This window comes from Pan paniscus, chromosome 1, assembly GCF_029289425.2.
Source record: "Pan paniscus chromosome 1, NHGRI_mPanPan1-v2.0_pri, whole genome shotgun sequence".
NCBI classification, from domain to species: domain Eukaryota; kingdom Metazoa; phylum Chordata; class Mammalia; order Primates; family Hominidae; genus Pan; species Pan paniscus.
In genome coordinates, this window is record NC_073249.2 from 159,507,012 (window position 1) to 159,522,867 (window position 15,856).

General features: G+C 40.8%; 1 protein-coding gene across 3 annotated transcripts in view; it reads right to left on the minus strand.

Moving 5' to 3' along the window:
- IL12RB2 (interleukin 12 receptor subunit beta 2) overlaps positions 1–15,856 on the minus strand; it is a 92,252-nt gene that overhangs the window by 39,691 nt on the left and 36,705 nt on the right. For all 3 annotated transcript variants that reach the window (XM_003806963.7, XM_063600472.1, XM_034967143.3), the window contains one exon: positions 9,246–9,465. In XM_003806963.7, the coding sequence (XP_003807011.5) occupies positions 9,246–9,465 (220 nt within the window). The remainder of the gene's footprint in view (positions 1–9,245; positions 9,466–15,856) is intronic.

Here is a 15,856-nt window from a genome sequence, read left to right on the forward strand (position 1 = left end):
GCGCCATCTTGGCTCACTGCAACCTCTGCCTCCTGGGTTCAAGTGATTATCCTGCCTCAGCTTCCCAAGCAGCTGGGATCACAGGCATGCACTACCATGCTGGCTAATTTGCATTTTTAGTAGAGATGGGGTTTCACCATGTTGGCCAGGCTGGCTTCAAACTCCTGACCTCTAGTGATCCACCTGCCTCAGCCTCCCAAAGTGTTGGGATTACAGGTGTGAGCCACCGCGCCCAGCCCCTGGTCAAGTTCCGTAAGATAAAACTCACAAAACTGTGAGGACCTCCTATGACTGATCCCCAGTGGAGATTTTAACTCTCAGATTTGTCCGTTCTGAGCCTCCAGCAATTTGTGAGTTACAGTTCAGGTTTTCTTACCTCAGCACTGGTTCCCATGAAGTTTTCTGCTTGGGGATTTTTGCTATGGTAATTTGTGATTCTCTGTATTTACCTGTCTATCTCTTCAATTTTCGGGGCAGTGGCTTGCCATATAACCTCACTTCTCATAGGTCAAAGAAGAAGTGTTGATTTTCCAGTTTGTTGAGTTTTTACTTGTTATTATGACAGAATGATGACTTCCAAAGTGCCTTAGATGCTAGACTGGAAACTGAAAGTATCACCGCTGTGTGTTTTTTTTTTTTTTTTTTTTTTGAGATGCTCTGTTGCCCAGGCTGGAGTGCAATGGCATGATCTTGGCTCACTGCAACTGCCACCTCCCAGGTTCAAGTGATTCTCCTGTCCCAGCCTCTGGAGTAGCTGAGATTAAGGGCATATGCCACGACTCCCAGCTAATTTTTGTATATTTAGTAGAGACAAGGTTTCACCATGTCGGCCAGGCTGGTCTTGAACTCCTAACCACAAGTGATCCACCCGACTCAGCCCCCCAAAGTGCTGGGATTACAGGTGTAAGCCACTGTGCCCAGCCTCCACTAATTTTTAATACATGTGTTGAATTTACATCTCTCATTCATCAGGTTATGTGTCAAGGTTCATAAGTGATTTAGGCAATAACTTTTCTTGTGCTATCTTTATCTGATTTTAATACCAAAGTTAAATTCGTCTTAGAAAATAGGTTGGACAGCTCTCTTTATTTTATATTTTCCATAGCAACTTGAACTAACATTGAATTCAGAGTTCAGTTGTAAAACAATGTGGGGCTGGGGCTTTTTTGGAGGGCATGTTGTATATAAATAAGTTTTTTATTTTTATTTTGTTTTATTTTTTCAGACAGAGTCTTGCTCTGTCACCTAGGCTGGAGTTCAGTGGCACGATCTTGGCTCACTGCAATCTCTGCCTCCTGGGCTCAAGCCATTTTCATGCCTCAGCCTCCCGAGTAGCTGGAACTACAGGCGTGCACCACTATGCCTGGCTAATTTTTGTATTTTTGTAGAGACGGGGTTTCACAATGTTGGCCAGGCTGGTCTCGAACTCCTGGCTTCAAGTGATCTGCCTGCCTTGGCCTCCCAAAGTGCTGAGATTATAGGCATGAGCCACTGCACCTGGGCTAAGTTTTTTATTCTTAACAGTTATTTATTTAAAATTTAAAAATATTTTTGTGCCAATTTTTTAGCTTTTACAGTATTTAACCATAAGTTTATTTCAGCTAGGTTTGAAAGTTTACTTTTACTAGGGGAAATATTCTTTCCCTCTTGTTTTGCTTGGTGTTTTATTTGCATCTTCTCTCTCTCTCTCTTTTATCCTTACATCTTGTTCCTCTGAATTTACTCTATTACCTAAGTTCTCTCTCATTTTTTTAATTTTAATTTTAATTAATTTTTTTTTGAGATGGAGTTTCACTCTTGTTGCCCAGGCTGGAGTGCAGTGGCACAATCTTGGCTCACTGCAACATGTGTCTCCTGGCTTCAGGCGATTCTCCTGCCTCAGCCTCCAAAGTAGCTGGGATTACAGGCCCACACCACCATCCCCAGCTAATTTTTGTATTTTTAGTAGAGACAGGGTTTCACCAGGTTGGCCAAGCTGGTCTCAAACTCCTGACCTCAGGTGATCTGCCTGCCTTGACCTCCCAAAGTGCTGGGATTACAGGCGTGAGCCACCGTGCCCAGCCAGTTCTCTCTCATTTTTAAATGATAGTTTAGCTGGAGAAACATTTCCAGATTTAAAGTTCTTTCCTTTCTTCCATTTGAAGATATTACGTTATTGTATTTTTATATGTTTTGTTATTGACATATCTAGTGTCCTTTTGATTCTTTTTCTTTAGTAGGTGATTTGCTTTTTTCTCCCTAAATATTGTTATACTTTTTTCTTTGGCTTTAAGGTACTTACACTTTACAATAAAATGAAAAAAAAAATTATGTTGAGTTTAGCACTCTGAGGCCTTTCCACTTGAAATCTTATGTTTTTCTTTCATTCTGTAACATTCTTGATCACTAGTCTTCAAATATTTGCTCCCCTCCATTTTTTTCCTCTACTCTAACTCCTTTTAGATGGTTGATATAACTTCTATTTCTGCTCTTTCAGTATTTTAATTTTTCTAATCTTTCAATTTCTTACCCATTTTTTTACACCTTATGGAAGAATTTCACCCCTAGTCTTCCTCTCACTAATTTAATCTTCAGATCAGTCCTCTCTGCTATTCATCCCATCGGCTGAGTTAGCTGTTTCAATAACTAAACTTTCCTTGCGTTCTCTTAAATATATTGGAGTTTGTATGCTGGAAAAGATAGATGTAATTGACCACTCTCAGACAAAAGTAGAATAGTATTCTAGCAAAATGTTCAAACCACATGAAGCCCTAATATGAAAAGATGTTTGAAGAATGCAATGCAACTGAAGTTTAAGAGATGGAAACAACTAAATGTGTTTGTTTTCTAAATAGACAAAGTATATTAGAAACTTCAAAGGTTAAAAAAATCACTTTTGCTAGCTTCTATTATTTGTTGCTATACAATACTGAAATCATTTTCTTTAATGGCCCTTTGAGGTTATTCTAATAAAACATGCTTTTCTTTTCTTTCTTTTCTTTTCTTTTTGAGACAGAATCTCACTCTGTCACCCAAGCTGGAGTGAAGTGGCATGATCTCGGCTCACTGCAACCTCCACTTCCCAGTTTCAAGCAATTCCTGTGCCTCAGCCTCCTGAGTAGCTGGGTTTACAGGTTTGCGCCATCACACCCAGCTAATTTTTCTTTTTTATTTTTATTTATTTATTTTTTTAGTAGAGACAGGGTTTTGCCATGTTGGCCAGGCTGGTCTTAAATTCCTGGCTTCAAGTGATCCGCCTGTCTCAGCCTCCCAAAGTGCCAGAATAACAGGCATGAGCTACCATGCTTGGCCTAAAACATGCTATATTTAAGATGAATAAGCAATCTGTTTAACATCACATAAAAATCCCCTAAACATTCCATGTTGACTCTGTTTGGGTTTTCTTCATAACTACCTGTTTCTGATTCATGTTTTGGTATTCTCTCTTATCTTTCTAAGGATGCTTTTTACATTTATTCTAATCTTTTGTACTATCTGTTGCATTAGTTCTGTTTCCTATGATACTGATTTGTTGCCTGTCATTCCCAGGGCTTGTGGTCTTCACATTTGTCTTGATGTTTTCTTTTGGGATCATGTTTTATTTTCTTTGATTGGTCAACAACCTTGGCTTTTCTTTTTTTATAGGGAGAGGAGTCAAAGTACAGCTATAGCTCATGGTCCTCCATGTATGTTTAGGGTAGAGAGGAGGGCTTTTCAGCTTGGAAAGCTCCAGGCCAGAGACCCTGCAGTGATACAAGCTGAGCTCTTTGTCCCCAGGCACCCCTTAGGCATACATGTACCTCCAGAATCAAACTAGTACCTCTGTGGTAGGCACTGCTTTTCGTGAGGGAATTGGGCTATTATTCTTGTTTGAAACTGCCAGGCCCATGGGATGGGTGGCAGGAAAAAAATGCTGAAGGGTCAGCCAGCTCACAGGCACTCTTTGCTCCCAGCTCTCCTCCCCAGTGAGGTTCCAGGGCTTCCTTGACAGTGACTCTGCACTGCTCCCCAGAATTTCCTACCCCATCATAGAGATGCCTGGGCAGTGATCACAACAGGATAACAAGGGGAAAAAACAAAGAGAACAAGTAGAAAGCTCCCTTGGTCCTCCCCGCTTCATCACTATTCCCCAGAGGGGGAACTCAGCCATCCATATCTTATCTCTCTGCAGCAGCTTCAGGGCCAGGTTTAGTGGTAGAGCCTGTAGACAGTGTACTGGACATCTTGTCAGGAACTGGAATTCCCAGCAATGGTTCCTTGTCTTCACTTGCCTTGGTATTTGATGTCCCAGTTATACTGTGGGCTTTTTATTTTGTTTTGTTTTTTGAGAATAAAATTTACTCATTCAGCAAGTATTTATTGAACACTATGGTTTGCGAGATCCTTTGCCAAGTATTGAGGTAAAAAACCCAAAGAGCCTTTCTAACCACTGCTTTCTCTGGAATTAGCTAAGTAAATCAACTTAGCATTGCCTAGGGTTCTTCTGTCTCTGAGTCACCACACTTGCCAGGAACCAACCTAGAATTTCCTCTCTCATGATGTTTGCTGGGGCATGTTCTTTCCTTCAAAAGTCTGCTAACAACTTACCTTCTCCCTGTCACCTTTCAAAATTATTCCTTTAGCCTCAATCATTCAACTTCCCATCTCCATTTTCACTGAGAGCTTCTGTATGAAGTTATAACGTTCAGAAGGCATTTGGAAAAAGTGCTCACCCAAGGGTGGTCTGGTTTTCCATGTAGCTCTGCCACTATTGGATGTATGATCTTGGCTCAGTTACTTCACCTCCTAGGGCCCCAGTCTCTGCCATCTCTGTGAGCCTGTGTTTATGACCATACTGGCTTCTGACTCTTCCTGTAGTTTCAAGAGGTCTTGAGTAGAAGGGCTGGGTCTTTGAAATATTTAATACATTTTACTAGTTGACTAGTAGGTTTAGCACACATTCCTTTTTTTTTTTTTCTTTTTGAGACAGGGTCTCTCACTCTGTTACCCAGGCTGGAGTACAAGTGGCATGATCTTGGCTCACTGCAATCTCCACCTCCCGGGTTCAAGCGATTCTCCTGCCTCAGCCTCCCGAGTAGCTGGGACTACAGGCGCACACTACCACACCTGGCTAATTTTGTATTTTTTGGTAGAGACAGGGTTTCACTGTATTGGCCAGGCTGGTTTTGAACTCCTGGCCTCAAGTGATCTACCTGCCTCGGCCTCCCAAAGTCCTGGGATTACAGGCGTGAGCCACGGCGCCTGGCCCTGGCCTTCTTTTTTTTAGATAATGTCTTGTTCTGTTGCCCAGGGTGAAGTACAGTGGCACGATCATGGCTCACGGTAGCCTCCAACTCCTGGGCTCAAGCAATCCTCCTGCCTCAGCCTCCCAAGTAGCTCAGAAAACAGTCATGTGCCACCATGCCTGGCTAGCATGTAACTTTTATCATAAGCTAACAAAATCATTCTTGTGCCTCTTGATATACAATGCTATGGCAGGTGCTTTTTACAATAAATTTGTCTCTGGTCTCTCAAAATCAGCATAAATCAGCCTAAATAATGTTGGGGCATTATTGTATCCTTTTCTTGAAGGAAAGATACATATGTAAATAGTATGACTGTATACTGAAAGAGGAGAAGGCATAAAGTCATGTTCTACCCCTACAGATCATTCAAGGTATGTGTGAGACAAAGTCCTCAAAGACAGGACCATGCAGTTCGCCAATTTGTTCTCCAGGTCCTTCTGGGACACACAACTACTTGTGTTGAATGGCTCAGGTGTGATCTTAGGAGAGGCAAGAGGCCCTTGAGATTCCAGCACTTCTAAGACCCTCTTAACGACAGCTCGGCTCTGAAGAATTGCCTCATGTCCTTCTTTCCCTCCTGACATGATCTCTGCATCAACCTCATTCTTAGCATTCTATGATCAATGGTCCTCTGTCCACTCTCAGAGGATGAAGTGTTCCTCTTCCCTCTTTTGGTCACTGGCTCCTCATCATCTCCCATCTCCCCAGGGACTTTATTCTATTATTCCTCCCTCTCCTTTGTCTTCAACTTCTTCCTTATCTCTGGTTCTTCTTTTCAAGTCCTATGCCTGCTCAGCTCTCACTTTAAGACAAACCCTCACGCCTGCACACCTGCTCTCCCTCACCTGGCTAACACCACTTTGTCTCTCTATACTTGGTACGCATGCCACCAGCTCTCCTGGCCTCCTCTCCAAGCTCATGCTTTGGCTTTTCTGTGTTCCTAGAGCCCCCATGCATACCTCTTACCTCATGCTTATTCTACTGTACTGCACTTTACTTGCTCATATGTCTGACCCTCCCCCTTGGCTAAATATAAGTTGAGGACCTCGACTGTATCTTTTACCTATGCTGGATTCCAACTGCCTTATATAGTGTATGCTCAAAAATGACTGTTGAATGAATAAAGTAGAAATGAACTCTAACATAATGAATGTGACATTTGAGAAGTTGTCACCAAATCTAACTAAGGAACCTGGAATGGGACCATAGAATTCATGAGGTTTAAAACCTCAAGACCCATCTGCAGTGAGGTTTGAAGAAGTAAGTTATTCTGATTTATTTCATTTTAAAAACAGCAGAATAGAACCACGGAATTCACTTTAAAAATTACATACGCAGTACTTAACCACCGAATAACAAATTTTTAAATATAAAAAGCAAAAGGGAAGAAAAATAACTTGTAATTCCAGATGTACAAATGATCTCTGTTAACATTTTGATCTATATTCAGCTAGATATTTTTTAAATTTTACCCTTCAAAAAATACGTGCTTATGTAAATGTTTATTTATTTTTTATTTACTTTTGAGACGAGTCTCACTTTTTCACCCAGGCTGGAGTGCAGTGGTGCGATCACAGTTCACTGCAATCTCAACCTCCTAGCCTCAAGAAATCCTTCCACCTCATCCTCCCAAGTAGTGAAACCACAGGCATGAGCCACCACAGCTGACTAATCTTAGTTTTATTTTTTTTTATATCTTTTTCCTTATGTTGGCCTGGCTGGTCTCAAACTTCTGGGCTCAAGCAATCCTCCCACCTTGCGCTCCCAAAGTGCTGGGATTAGAGGTGTGAGACACTGCGCTAGTTGTAAATATGTATTTAAGATGGCATCACCTCATATACACTTTTAAAATCTTAGCTTTTCACTTATAATGTGTATCTGTCCATGTCAATGAAAAACATAGCTACAACATCCCTTTAATGTTGGTGTAGGATTAAAGCAGGTGAGGGTCATGATGAGTTTAACCAGTCCATTCTTTACTATTATACACTTAGGTTGTTTATGGTGTTTCACTGTTTCAAACAATTTTTCAACAAACATCTTTGTACTTACATTTTTAAGCACTTATACTATGATATGCTGAGTATACATTTCTAAGGCTAAAATTACCTGGTCAAAAGATACAAGTTTAATTTAAAGTTTGTTACATATTGCCAAGTTGCTCCCTAGTAAGTTGTACCAATTTACACACTCACTAGCGTGTACAAGAGTATCTTCCCCACACCCTCACCAACATGGGTTTGTTCATTCTACTTACTCTTTCTCAGTCTGATTTGGTTTCTCAGGTTTTCTCAAAATTTGTATCTCATTAATTGCTAGTTAGGCTAAACATTTTCATATCTTTGTTGCTCCTTTTATACTTCTTTTTGAGGTGTTTGTTCATATTCCCAAGTGTCATATATTTGAAAAAGTTATATAGATAAATATATAGAGAGATTACCAGTTGCCTACAAACACCTTCTCCTCATCTTTTTTTAGCAAGGGAACATTGCTGCCTTAATATATTTTTGAGCCTCCTTTGCAGCTGGGTGTGACCAGGTGACCAGTGGGCTGATGAATGCAAGTGTTGTTGTGAGACCTGGGGTAAAGCTCCTTAAAAGTAAGGCCTGAGCCCTTCTTTTCCTTTTCTGCTGTCTAGAAGGAAATAGCTAGAGCCTTGGCAGCCATTTTGGACCATTTCCATCATAAGGATGAAAGCCAAACTTGGCAGAGGGAACAGAAAGGAGGACCCTAGAGCCCTGATGGCATCATGAGGCTGTCACACCAGCCCTAGGCTGTCTACCTCTGGACTTCTCTTTTTTTGAGAGGATAAATAAGTTCCTATAGTCAGGCTTTTGGTAAGAACAACCCTAACCCCAAGAGAAATTCCTAACTCATACACCAACCCAAGGTTATATGCATATACTATACATATACTGTTTACTTGTATATATACATTAATACTTACCTGTATTTTCTTCTAAGTATTTTATCTAATACTTTATTTCTATGTGTACAGATATATGACTGAAAAGATATATAACCAAGATTTAACAGTGTATATTAAATAAATGAAGATTGCTAAACCCACTGGTAGATAAAATTATTATACTGAATTTTAAGAAAGGATCTCATTACAGAGTTCTACTCTATTAGGCATTTTTTGAAGTTAGGCCAATGAACTTGACATGGAATTCTTTTATAATACAGATCTTGAGAAATAGGATTAATATCAATTTCCTTGCCTAATTGTGAGCTTTTATCCTGAGAAGTTAATTTTCAGAGGATATGACTATAAAATGTGAGACTCTACATCTAGTTGGGAATTTTCTGATAAAGGTAATTGGATACGTGTCTAAACTTGTGCAATAAAGGGCTATGGTAAAACAAAATTTTACTATAGTTTCATTAGTCAGAATTTCAATATTGTTGGTTGTATTTATTTATTTATTTGTTTTTGATGAAAGGGGTCTCACTGTGAGGCCCAGACTGGCGTGGAACTCCTGGGCTTAAGCAACCCTCCCATCTCATATTCCTAAGTAGCTGGGACCACAGGTACACACCACCATCCCCGACTTTGGTTTTAAAAAGACGTTTTGACTTTAGGTGTAAAATGTTTTCTGAAATGTAACACGTATTTCTCCTGCTTCTATAAAAGCTAGTCAGATATTGGTGTTCAATTTAATGTAACTAGTATTTCCTTAACTACAATGTATTAAATACCTGCTATGTATTAATATTTAGTTTCAAAATGACCTATGAGACAGGCAATATAATTCCTATTTTAGAGAGGAGGACATTGAAGCTCAGAGGTGTTCATTTACTTGTCCAAGGCTACTCATAGGCTGATTGGAAAAGAAAAAAAAAGCCTCTGAAAGCTGTTGACTCCAAAGCCTGAACTCCTAGCTACTCATTTTAGGTCCTGGGTTGGGCCTGCAGGAGAGAAGAGATGAGTAAGACACAGTTTTCCACAGGCAATGTTAAAGAAAAATTAGAACTTACCTGCCTCACACAGGTTCATTATGTTAATACGAGTGGGCAGAGAACTGCCTTTTGAATTTGCTGCAGACACAGCCACAGCCCAATTTCCGGTTCTAGGAATGACTGTGGTCCAGGAGGTGTGTCCTGTGATGTTCTGTGTCATGGCTTTCCCTCCTGTCAGCTCCTGCAAGGTCACCTGATAGTGGAGAATTTTTCCTCTCGCCTCTGAGACACTCAGATTCTGCAACAAGACACATTTATTCACTATTTACTCCCAGACAAGATCACTGATGCTCTGTGCCTGGACCTCATGGGTACAGATGTACTAGGCAGCTACAGCTGAGTGACCTTTTTGTTCATATCATCTCATGTTCCCTGCTACACACTTTTATGCAATACCCACCTTCCCCTCCCTGCCATTTAGGAAATAAAAAATCAGTTAACGTTTTTAAAAGATAATTCTTAAGAACACATTGATTTTCTTTTTTGCTTTAAAATGAAACTTATTAATAGTAGACAACTTGGTCACATCCAATAGAACAAGTATAGAATCTCAACTCAGAAGATCTGGATTTGAGTTCCAGCTCTACTGTTTACACAGCCCAAGGGCAAGGCACTCAGCCCCTCTGAGTCTCCATTTCTAAATTTGTAAATCACACACACACGTAACCTTTTCTACAGAAAGTGCACTGCTGCTCAAGGCATCAAACAGAAGATTTTCAAGAGCTAAACTAGTAAAATCTTCATTTAGTGAATTGAATTAGCCATCTGTGCTAGGAAACTAAGACACTGTTCATAAACGTGTGACTAACAACTTTTGGAACTGCAAAAATTCCAATTGAGATCATTTGGGAGCAATCCCAGAAAGTAAGCAGAGAACTAATTATTTGTATTATAACCCTGTTTTGACAAGGACCATGGGAAACAGAAGCATAGAATATGGAGAGTTGTCAAGTCTAGCATTGGCGGTGCCCATCCATGCCTCATGCAAGGTGAGGAAGGCTTGCTCACCAGATTCAAGTGCTACAGTTTTCTTGGCAAGGCTGTCCCTTCCATGGGTGGGGGGCCTCCGGCTGCCTTTGCTGAAAGACACACTGTAGTCAGCAAATGCCCCTTGCCTGGGTTCCCTGCTCACCAAGCACTCTTCTAATAATTTGGTTTCCTCTGTCGATTATCTGTCAGGAAAGGCTGGGCTAACATGAACATCTGGTTCACTTATAATTTGTATTTTTCACTTTAAGTGAATAAATTGGCCTTCTGATTATAATTTGGCTTCTGAAACAATTAGCATACTGGGAGAGAATGTTCCTATCTGCTGACTCAAGCCTTCTGGTTGGCCCCACAGCTGCATTTCTTGCTGAAATTAATCCATGAGCATCTAGTTTTTATATTTCCATTTCTGGAAGCTTGATTAATGCAGGTCCATTCTGGTGACCCTTCTGGATCCAAAAGGCCCAAAACTAGATCTTAAACCATAGTCAGTGCACGAGGTGGATGTCATGTTGCTGTGGGCCCTTTTGTGTGGACATTCTGCCTTTCCCTAAAGTCAGCATTTCAAATGTCTGTCGCAGCCGATCTCATAGACCTGTTGTATGGATTAGAATAAGCAAGTGCTTTTTACAGTAGGATGTTCTAAACTGTTATTATTAAATATGCCCTTTGTCAGAGGAGAAAAACAATAAAGCAGACACTGGCAAGGGAAGACCATCCCCTCAGCTATCTCTCACTCCGTTGTTCCCTATGTGTCTCTTCTGCAAGTCCAGAGATAGGACTGTTACCTCCACTCACACCCTAAGTTTTCCAACCCTAAGGTACTTCCCAAGAGTTAACTGAGCTCACAAAACTCTTATTTCTGGCCAGGGACCCAAGAGGCTTCAGTCCCACGCTAACATTGCAAACCAGTCTTATTATCTCCCTCCCACTGTCCTTCATAGACATCCCAGAAATCTCATTTGATATAATAGTAAAGTGCTAAAGGAAGGGGTGAAATGTTATCTTGGATCCAATGGCTGTGCATAGTGACTGCTGTGAAAATCTAGCTGATCACAGCAGTCTAGTAAATAGGGGTGTGGCTCTGACGGATCATAAAGATTGCCAGAGGGCATGGACCCAGACTCTTACACTTTCGCCTTCGCATCCCATATTTTAGAGTTGAAAATATCAATGAAAAGGTGGGAGTGGGATGGAAGTAGGTGGACAAGTAAATATGGTATCCCATGGGTTAGGCTGATATAAGATGTCAAACTCAATTTTTGGAATAACGATTATCCTTTCTTAGGTAATTGGTCTCCTTAATCAAATTGAAAAACAAGCCTAACTGGTCTGACAGGGTCGATGGAACAAAAACTTCAATGAGCTAATAGGAAAACAGATATTTAGCCACTTAGTCTCCTGAAGCAACTGAAAACAGTATAATCAGTTCAGGGTTTTTTTTTTTTTTAATTTTTTAAGGCAACATAAAGTTTGCAAATGGTGTATGTAGTCCATTACTCCTGGATTATGCCTTGTCCTGATGGAAGGGAATATCATCAAGGAACCACCAAACTGGAAGTGAATCTACAGATTAACAGTTAATTCAATGATTCATTTTATAAGTGGGAAAACAGGGGCCCAGGGACATGACGTGACTTGCTTAAGGCCATTCAATGGACAGATGAAGAAGGCAGGCGCAGAGCCCAGAGCTCTCGACTTCTAGGCCAATGTTCCCTCTGTTATGACGTGCTGCTCCCTATATAGACAAGCCTGAGTCAATGAACTGGTAGGTGTGGGCAGCCGCGTTTCATAGTTGAAATCCTCAGTCACCCTTCCAGCCCAAAATTGCAAAGCAACTTCTCTAATTGTGAGGTTTGGTACATTCTCACATGCAGCACGAACAGGCAGCATGAGTTCATCAGTTTGGGGAGGGTGGAGACAGAGAATCCCTTTTTTTCCAGAGTTAGCAGGTTCTGAGTCACAGGAGACAAGCTGTGAGCTCAGAAGGACTGCAAACCGGAGGAGCCTGCCGACTCTTCCCAGATCAACTTATTTGTATGCTGGTGCTGCTGGTTTGGGTGAATGATAAAGGAAAGACCAACATTTATTGGGCTATACCATGAGCCAGGAGTTTTATGTCTAATGTCCCATTTAGCCCTTGTAACTCTCCATTCTGATTTTGAGGATGTTGAAGCTTGGGGACATTAAGGAACGGTTTCAAATAGTCCCCACAGAAAAGTAATGTGAGATTTTTGAGTGCCCTCTGGTGGATGTGAGAGCGGTGCACAGTATCCAGAATGTGTCTTGCATCCCTGGGAGTGTCTCCAAGACCTGCCACCTCTTTTTCCTTCTCTGACAGTGCTAAGAATGGGTCTCAGGCCAGTGTTCCTACTGTCATTGTCACCTTCTCCTATTGGTAAGAATATGCTATAAAGGAACCACAGTCCCATTGCCTCTCTCCTTCAATTTTCTTTCTGCTCTGACCTGTGGGAAATGATTTAAATTTATTATGGAAAGCCTTTCTGACTTGGCTTTGTCTGAGAACTGAAGAGTGAACAGCTCTCTCAGTAAACCTACTGTAAGAGTTCTGCTGCCTGAAAAAGCTTTCAGCATTAAAAATGTGGTAAATGTAATCCATGACAGGACAAAATCTGACACATTTCAGAATGCAATGCATCTGTTTTTATTTTTAATTAAAGATCTATTGGAGGAGGGGTGTCTCCATGAATTGATAAATCATGTCTTCTTAAGATTTAAAAAACTTACTGAACTTCTCATAAAGTAATGCTCTACTTCTGAACTTCCCCTGATGCAAATAATAAAGAAAAAATCTGTTAGCGCTTAGCCTGTATCAAAGAAGAGGGTCTATAATCTAGACCTTAGAAAGCTGGAGGAATCTGAACACTATTAATCACAGCTTTTATTTCTTTTGATTTTGGCTTTGGAATACTGCTGACTTTGATTTTTTTCTTATTAGAGCAGATCCTTTGCTTCCTTGCTGTACCACATAGCAGCTGTATGACCTTGGGCAAATTATTTTCCCTTTTTGAGCCTCAGTGCCCTTATTTATAAAATAAGGATACTGTCATCTACAGTGTAGGCTTATTGGAGCATTCAATGAGTTAAGGGAGGTAAACTGTTTTAAAGAGTGCTTGGCACATGTTAAGACTCTTGGTGACTTCCCTTCTCTCAGTTACTCTAAACTAATATAAAAATATCATGATTGTCAGTTTTGCTAATACACTTACATGACTCTTCTACCAGTCTATGAAGAGCTAGGTCATCTTGACTCTTGGCTTACTCTTCTGTTCTATATGGAAGTCTCACCAATGCCATTCAGTTGGTTACAAAATACATGTAATTTGTAAGTTTTTGTGAGCATCTTGATTTTAAAACTCATGACTGCCTTTTGCAACCCCAGTCCAAATGAAGTGATTCAAAAGACAACCCTTGGCCGTGCGTGGTGGCTCACACCTGTAATCCCAGCACTTTGGGAGGCTGAGGTGGGCAAATCACTTGAAGTCAAGAGTTTGAGACCAGCTCAGCCAACATGGTGAAACCGCTTTCTACTAAAAATACAAAAATTAGCTGGGCATAATGGTGCATGCCTATAATCACAGCTACTTGAGAGGCTGAGGTGGGAGAATTGCTTGAACCCAGGAGGCAGAGGTTGCAGTGAGCTAATATCGCACCACTGCACTCCAACCTGGGTGACAGAGTGAGAACCTGTCGCAAAAAAAAAAAAAAAAAAATAGACAACCCTCACCTGGACATTTTAGAAAACACTCCATTGAAACTATCTAAGGATCTATTTTCCCACTAGCACCTTCAATGTCATGCACAATGTTTGCCTCATAACAATAACTTAACACTTTTCACAACGATTTCATTAATCTTCACAACAACTTCATGTGATCTGCACTTTACTCATGAATAAAATAAGGAACAGAGAGTTTAAGCACTTTGCCCAAGAACATCCAGCCAATAAGTAGTGAAGCTGGAACTCAAACCCAGGTGGCACAACTCTACCAAGAGGTGAACTCTTAACTGCTGGACCATGCTAGCACTTCCTAGATACTCCCCAGTGTTCTGCTATACTGAACTGACTTAACTGATAGTCAAACCTCTTGGTGGTGACCATGGCATAATGATTTCTATCTTGTTTGGCAGCTAGAAAAACAGAAAAATAAGAGAAACTTTCATGAAAGCAAAACTTTAAAATGCCCTTCCCATCTCCTCTTTCTATCTTCTGTTAATTCTTGGCTACCTACTCTCTTATTTTTTTGCACTGGCCACATTCTGCTATCCAATCAAAATTCCCTACTTTCAGCTGGCATAACATGTGTGACCAGTAAGCAAGGAAAAGCAGCCCTTTCTTTCCAAAAATATCTTTGGAAATGCTGTGCCTGCCTGTGATGGGCCAGGATTGGGAAGGGGGAGATAGAGTTGAATATTGCAACAAAACAATCTAAATTGTGCCATCTGCTGCTTTTGTATTTAAATATTGATTCTGAGATCAGATAGCTCCTATAATTATATAAATGCCCCAAGGTCCTGGCAGCCAATCCTCACTAGGGATTTACAATAGACCTTTGTCCTACATCAATATAAATCAGGTCCCAAATAATACTTTCTACTTTTAACAAGCTTTTTCATATGAGGAGGCCAAAGAATTCATCACTTCAGTGCAGTGTGATATAGGTTGGAATATTCTGCATATGAGAGAGAGATACAAGGAGAAAGAGACAAAGTGAATGTACTGAATAAGCTGTTCCTTTCACAACAGTCTCTCTCAGGCTGTGCCGTAAATTGGTATACGGGGCTTGCTATCTTCTCTTTCTTTCCATCTTCTGTGGTTTGAGGGTAGCTGTTTGTCAAAATGAATTACTTCGTATAACAAATAAAAAACACTAAATCTTTTCCCCACTTTTGGAACTAAGAGTTTTCTTTCTTTTTTTCTTTTTGAAATGGAGTCTCACACTGTCGTCCAGTCTGGAGTGCAGTGGCGTGATCTCGGCTCACTGCAACTCTGCTTCCCGGGTTCAAGTGATTCTCCTGCCTCAGCCTCTTGAGTAGCTGGAATTACAGCCGTATGCCACCATGCCTGGCTAACATTTTTGTATTTTTAGTAGAGACAGCGTTTGGCTGCTCTTGAACTCCTGACCTCGGCCTCCCAAAGTGCTTAGATTACAGGCATGAGCCACCATGCCCAGTCTGAATTTTCTTAACTCTCTCTGTATTGCTCTGAAAACACAGGAGCTGTGCTGTTGAATATGGGAGGGAGCCCCTAGCTGTAGGAAGTCATGGAGCCCTTGAAACATGGCTAGTCCGAGCCAAGATGGGCTACTGTCTGGAGGGTGAAGTCTTAACCAATGTGCCCATACTGGCACTTAGTAGACTCACCAGTTTTTGAAAACTTGGTAGGATAAAAAGGTTATAAAATATCCAAATAATTTAAAAAATTGATTACATGGTAAAATGACAATGTTCTGGATCTACTGGGTTAGATAAAATGTATTATTAGGCTGAGAGCCGTTGCTCATGCCTGTAATCCCAGCACTTTGGGAGGCTGAGGCAGGAGGATCACTTGAGATCAGGAGTTTGAGACCAGTCTGGCCAACATGGCAAAATCTTGTCTCTACTAAAAATACAAAAATTAG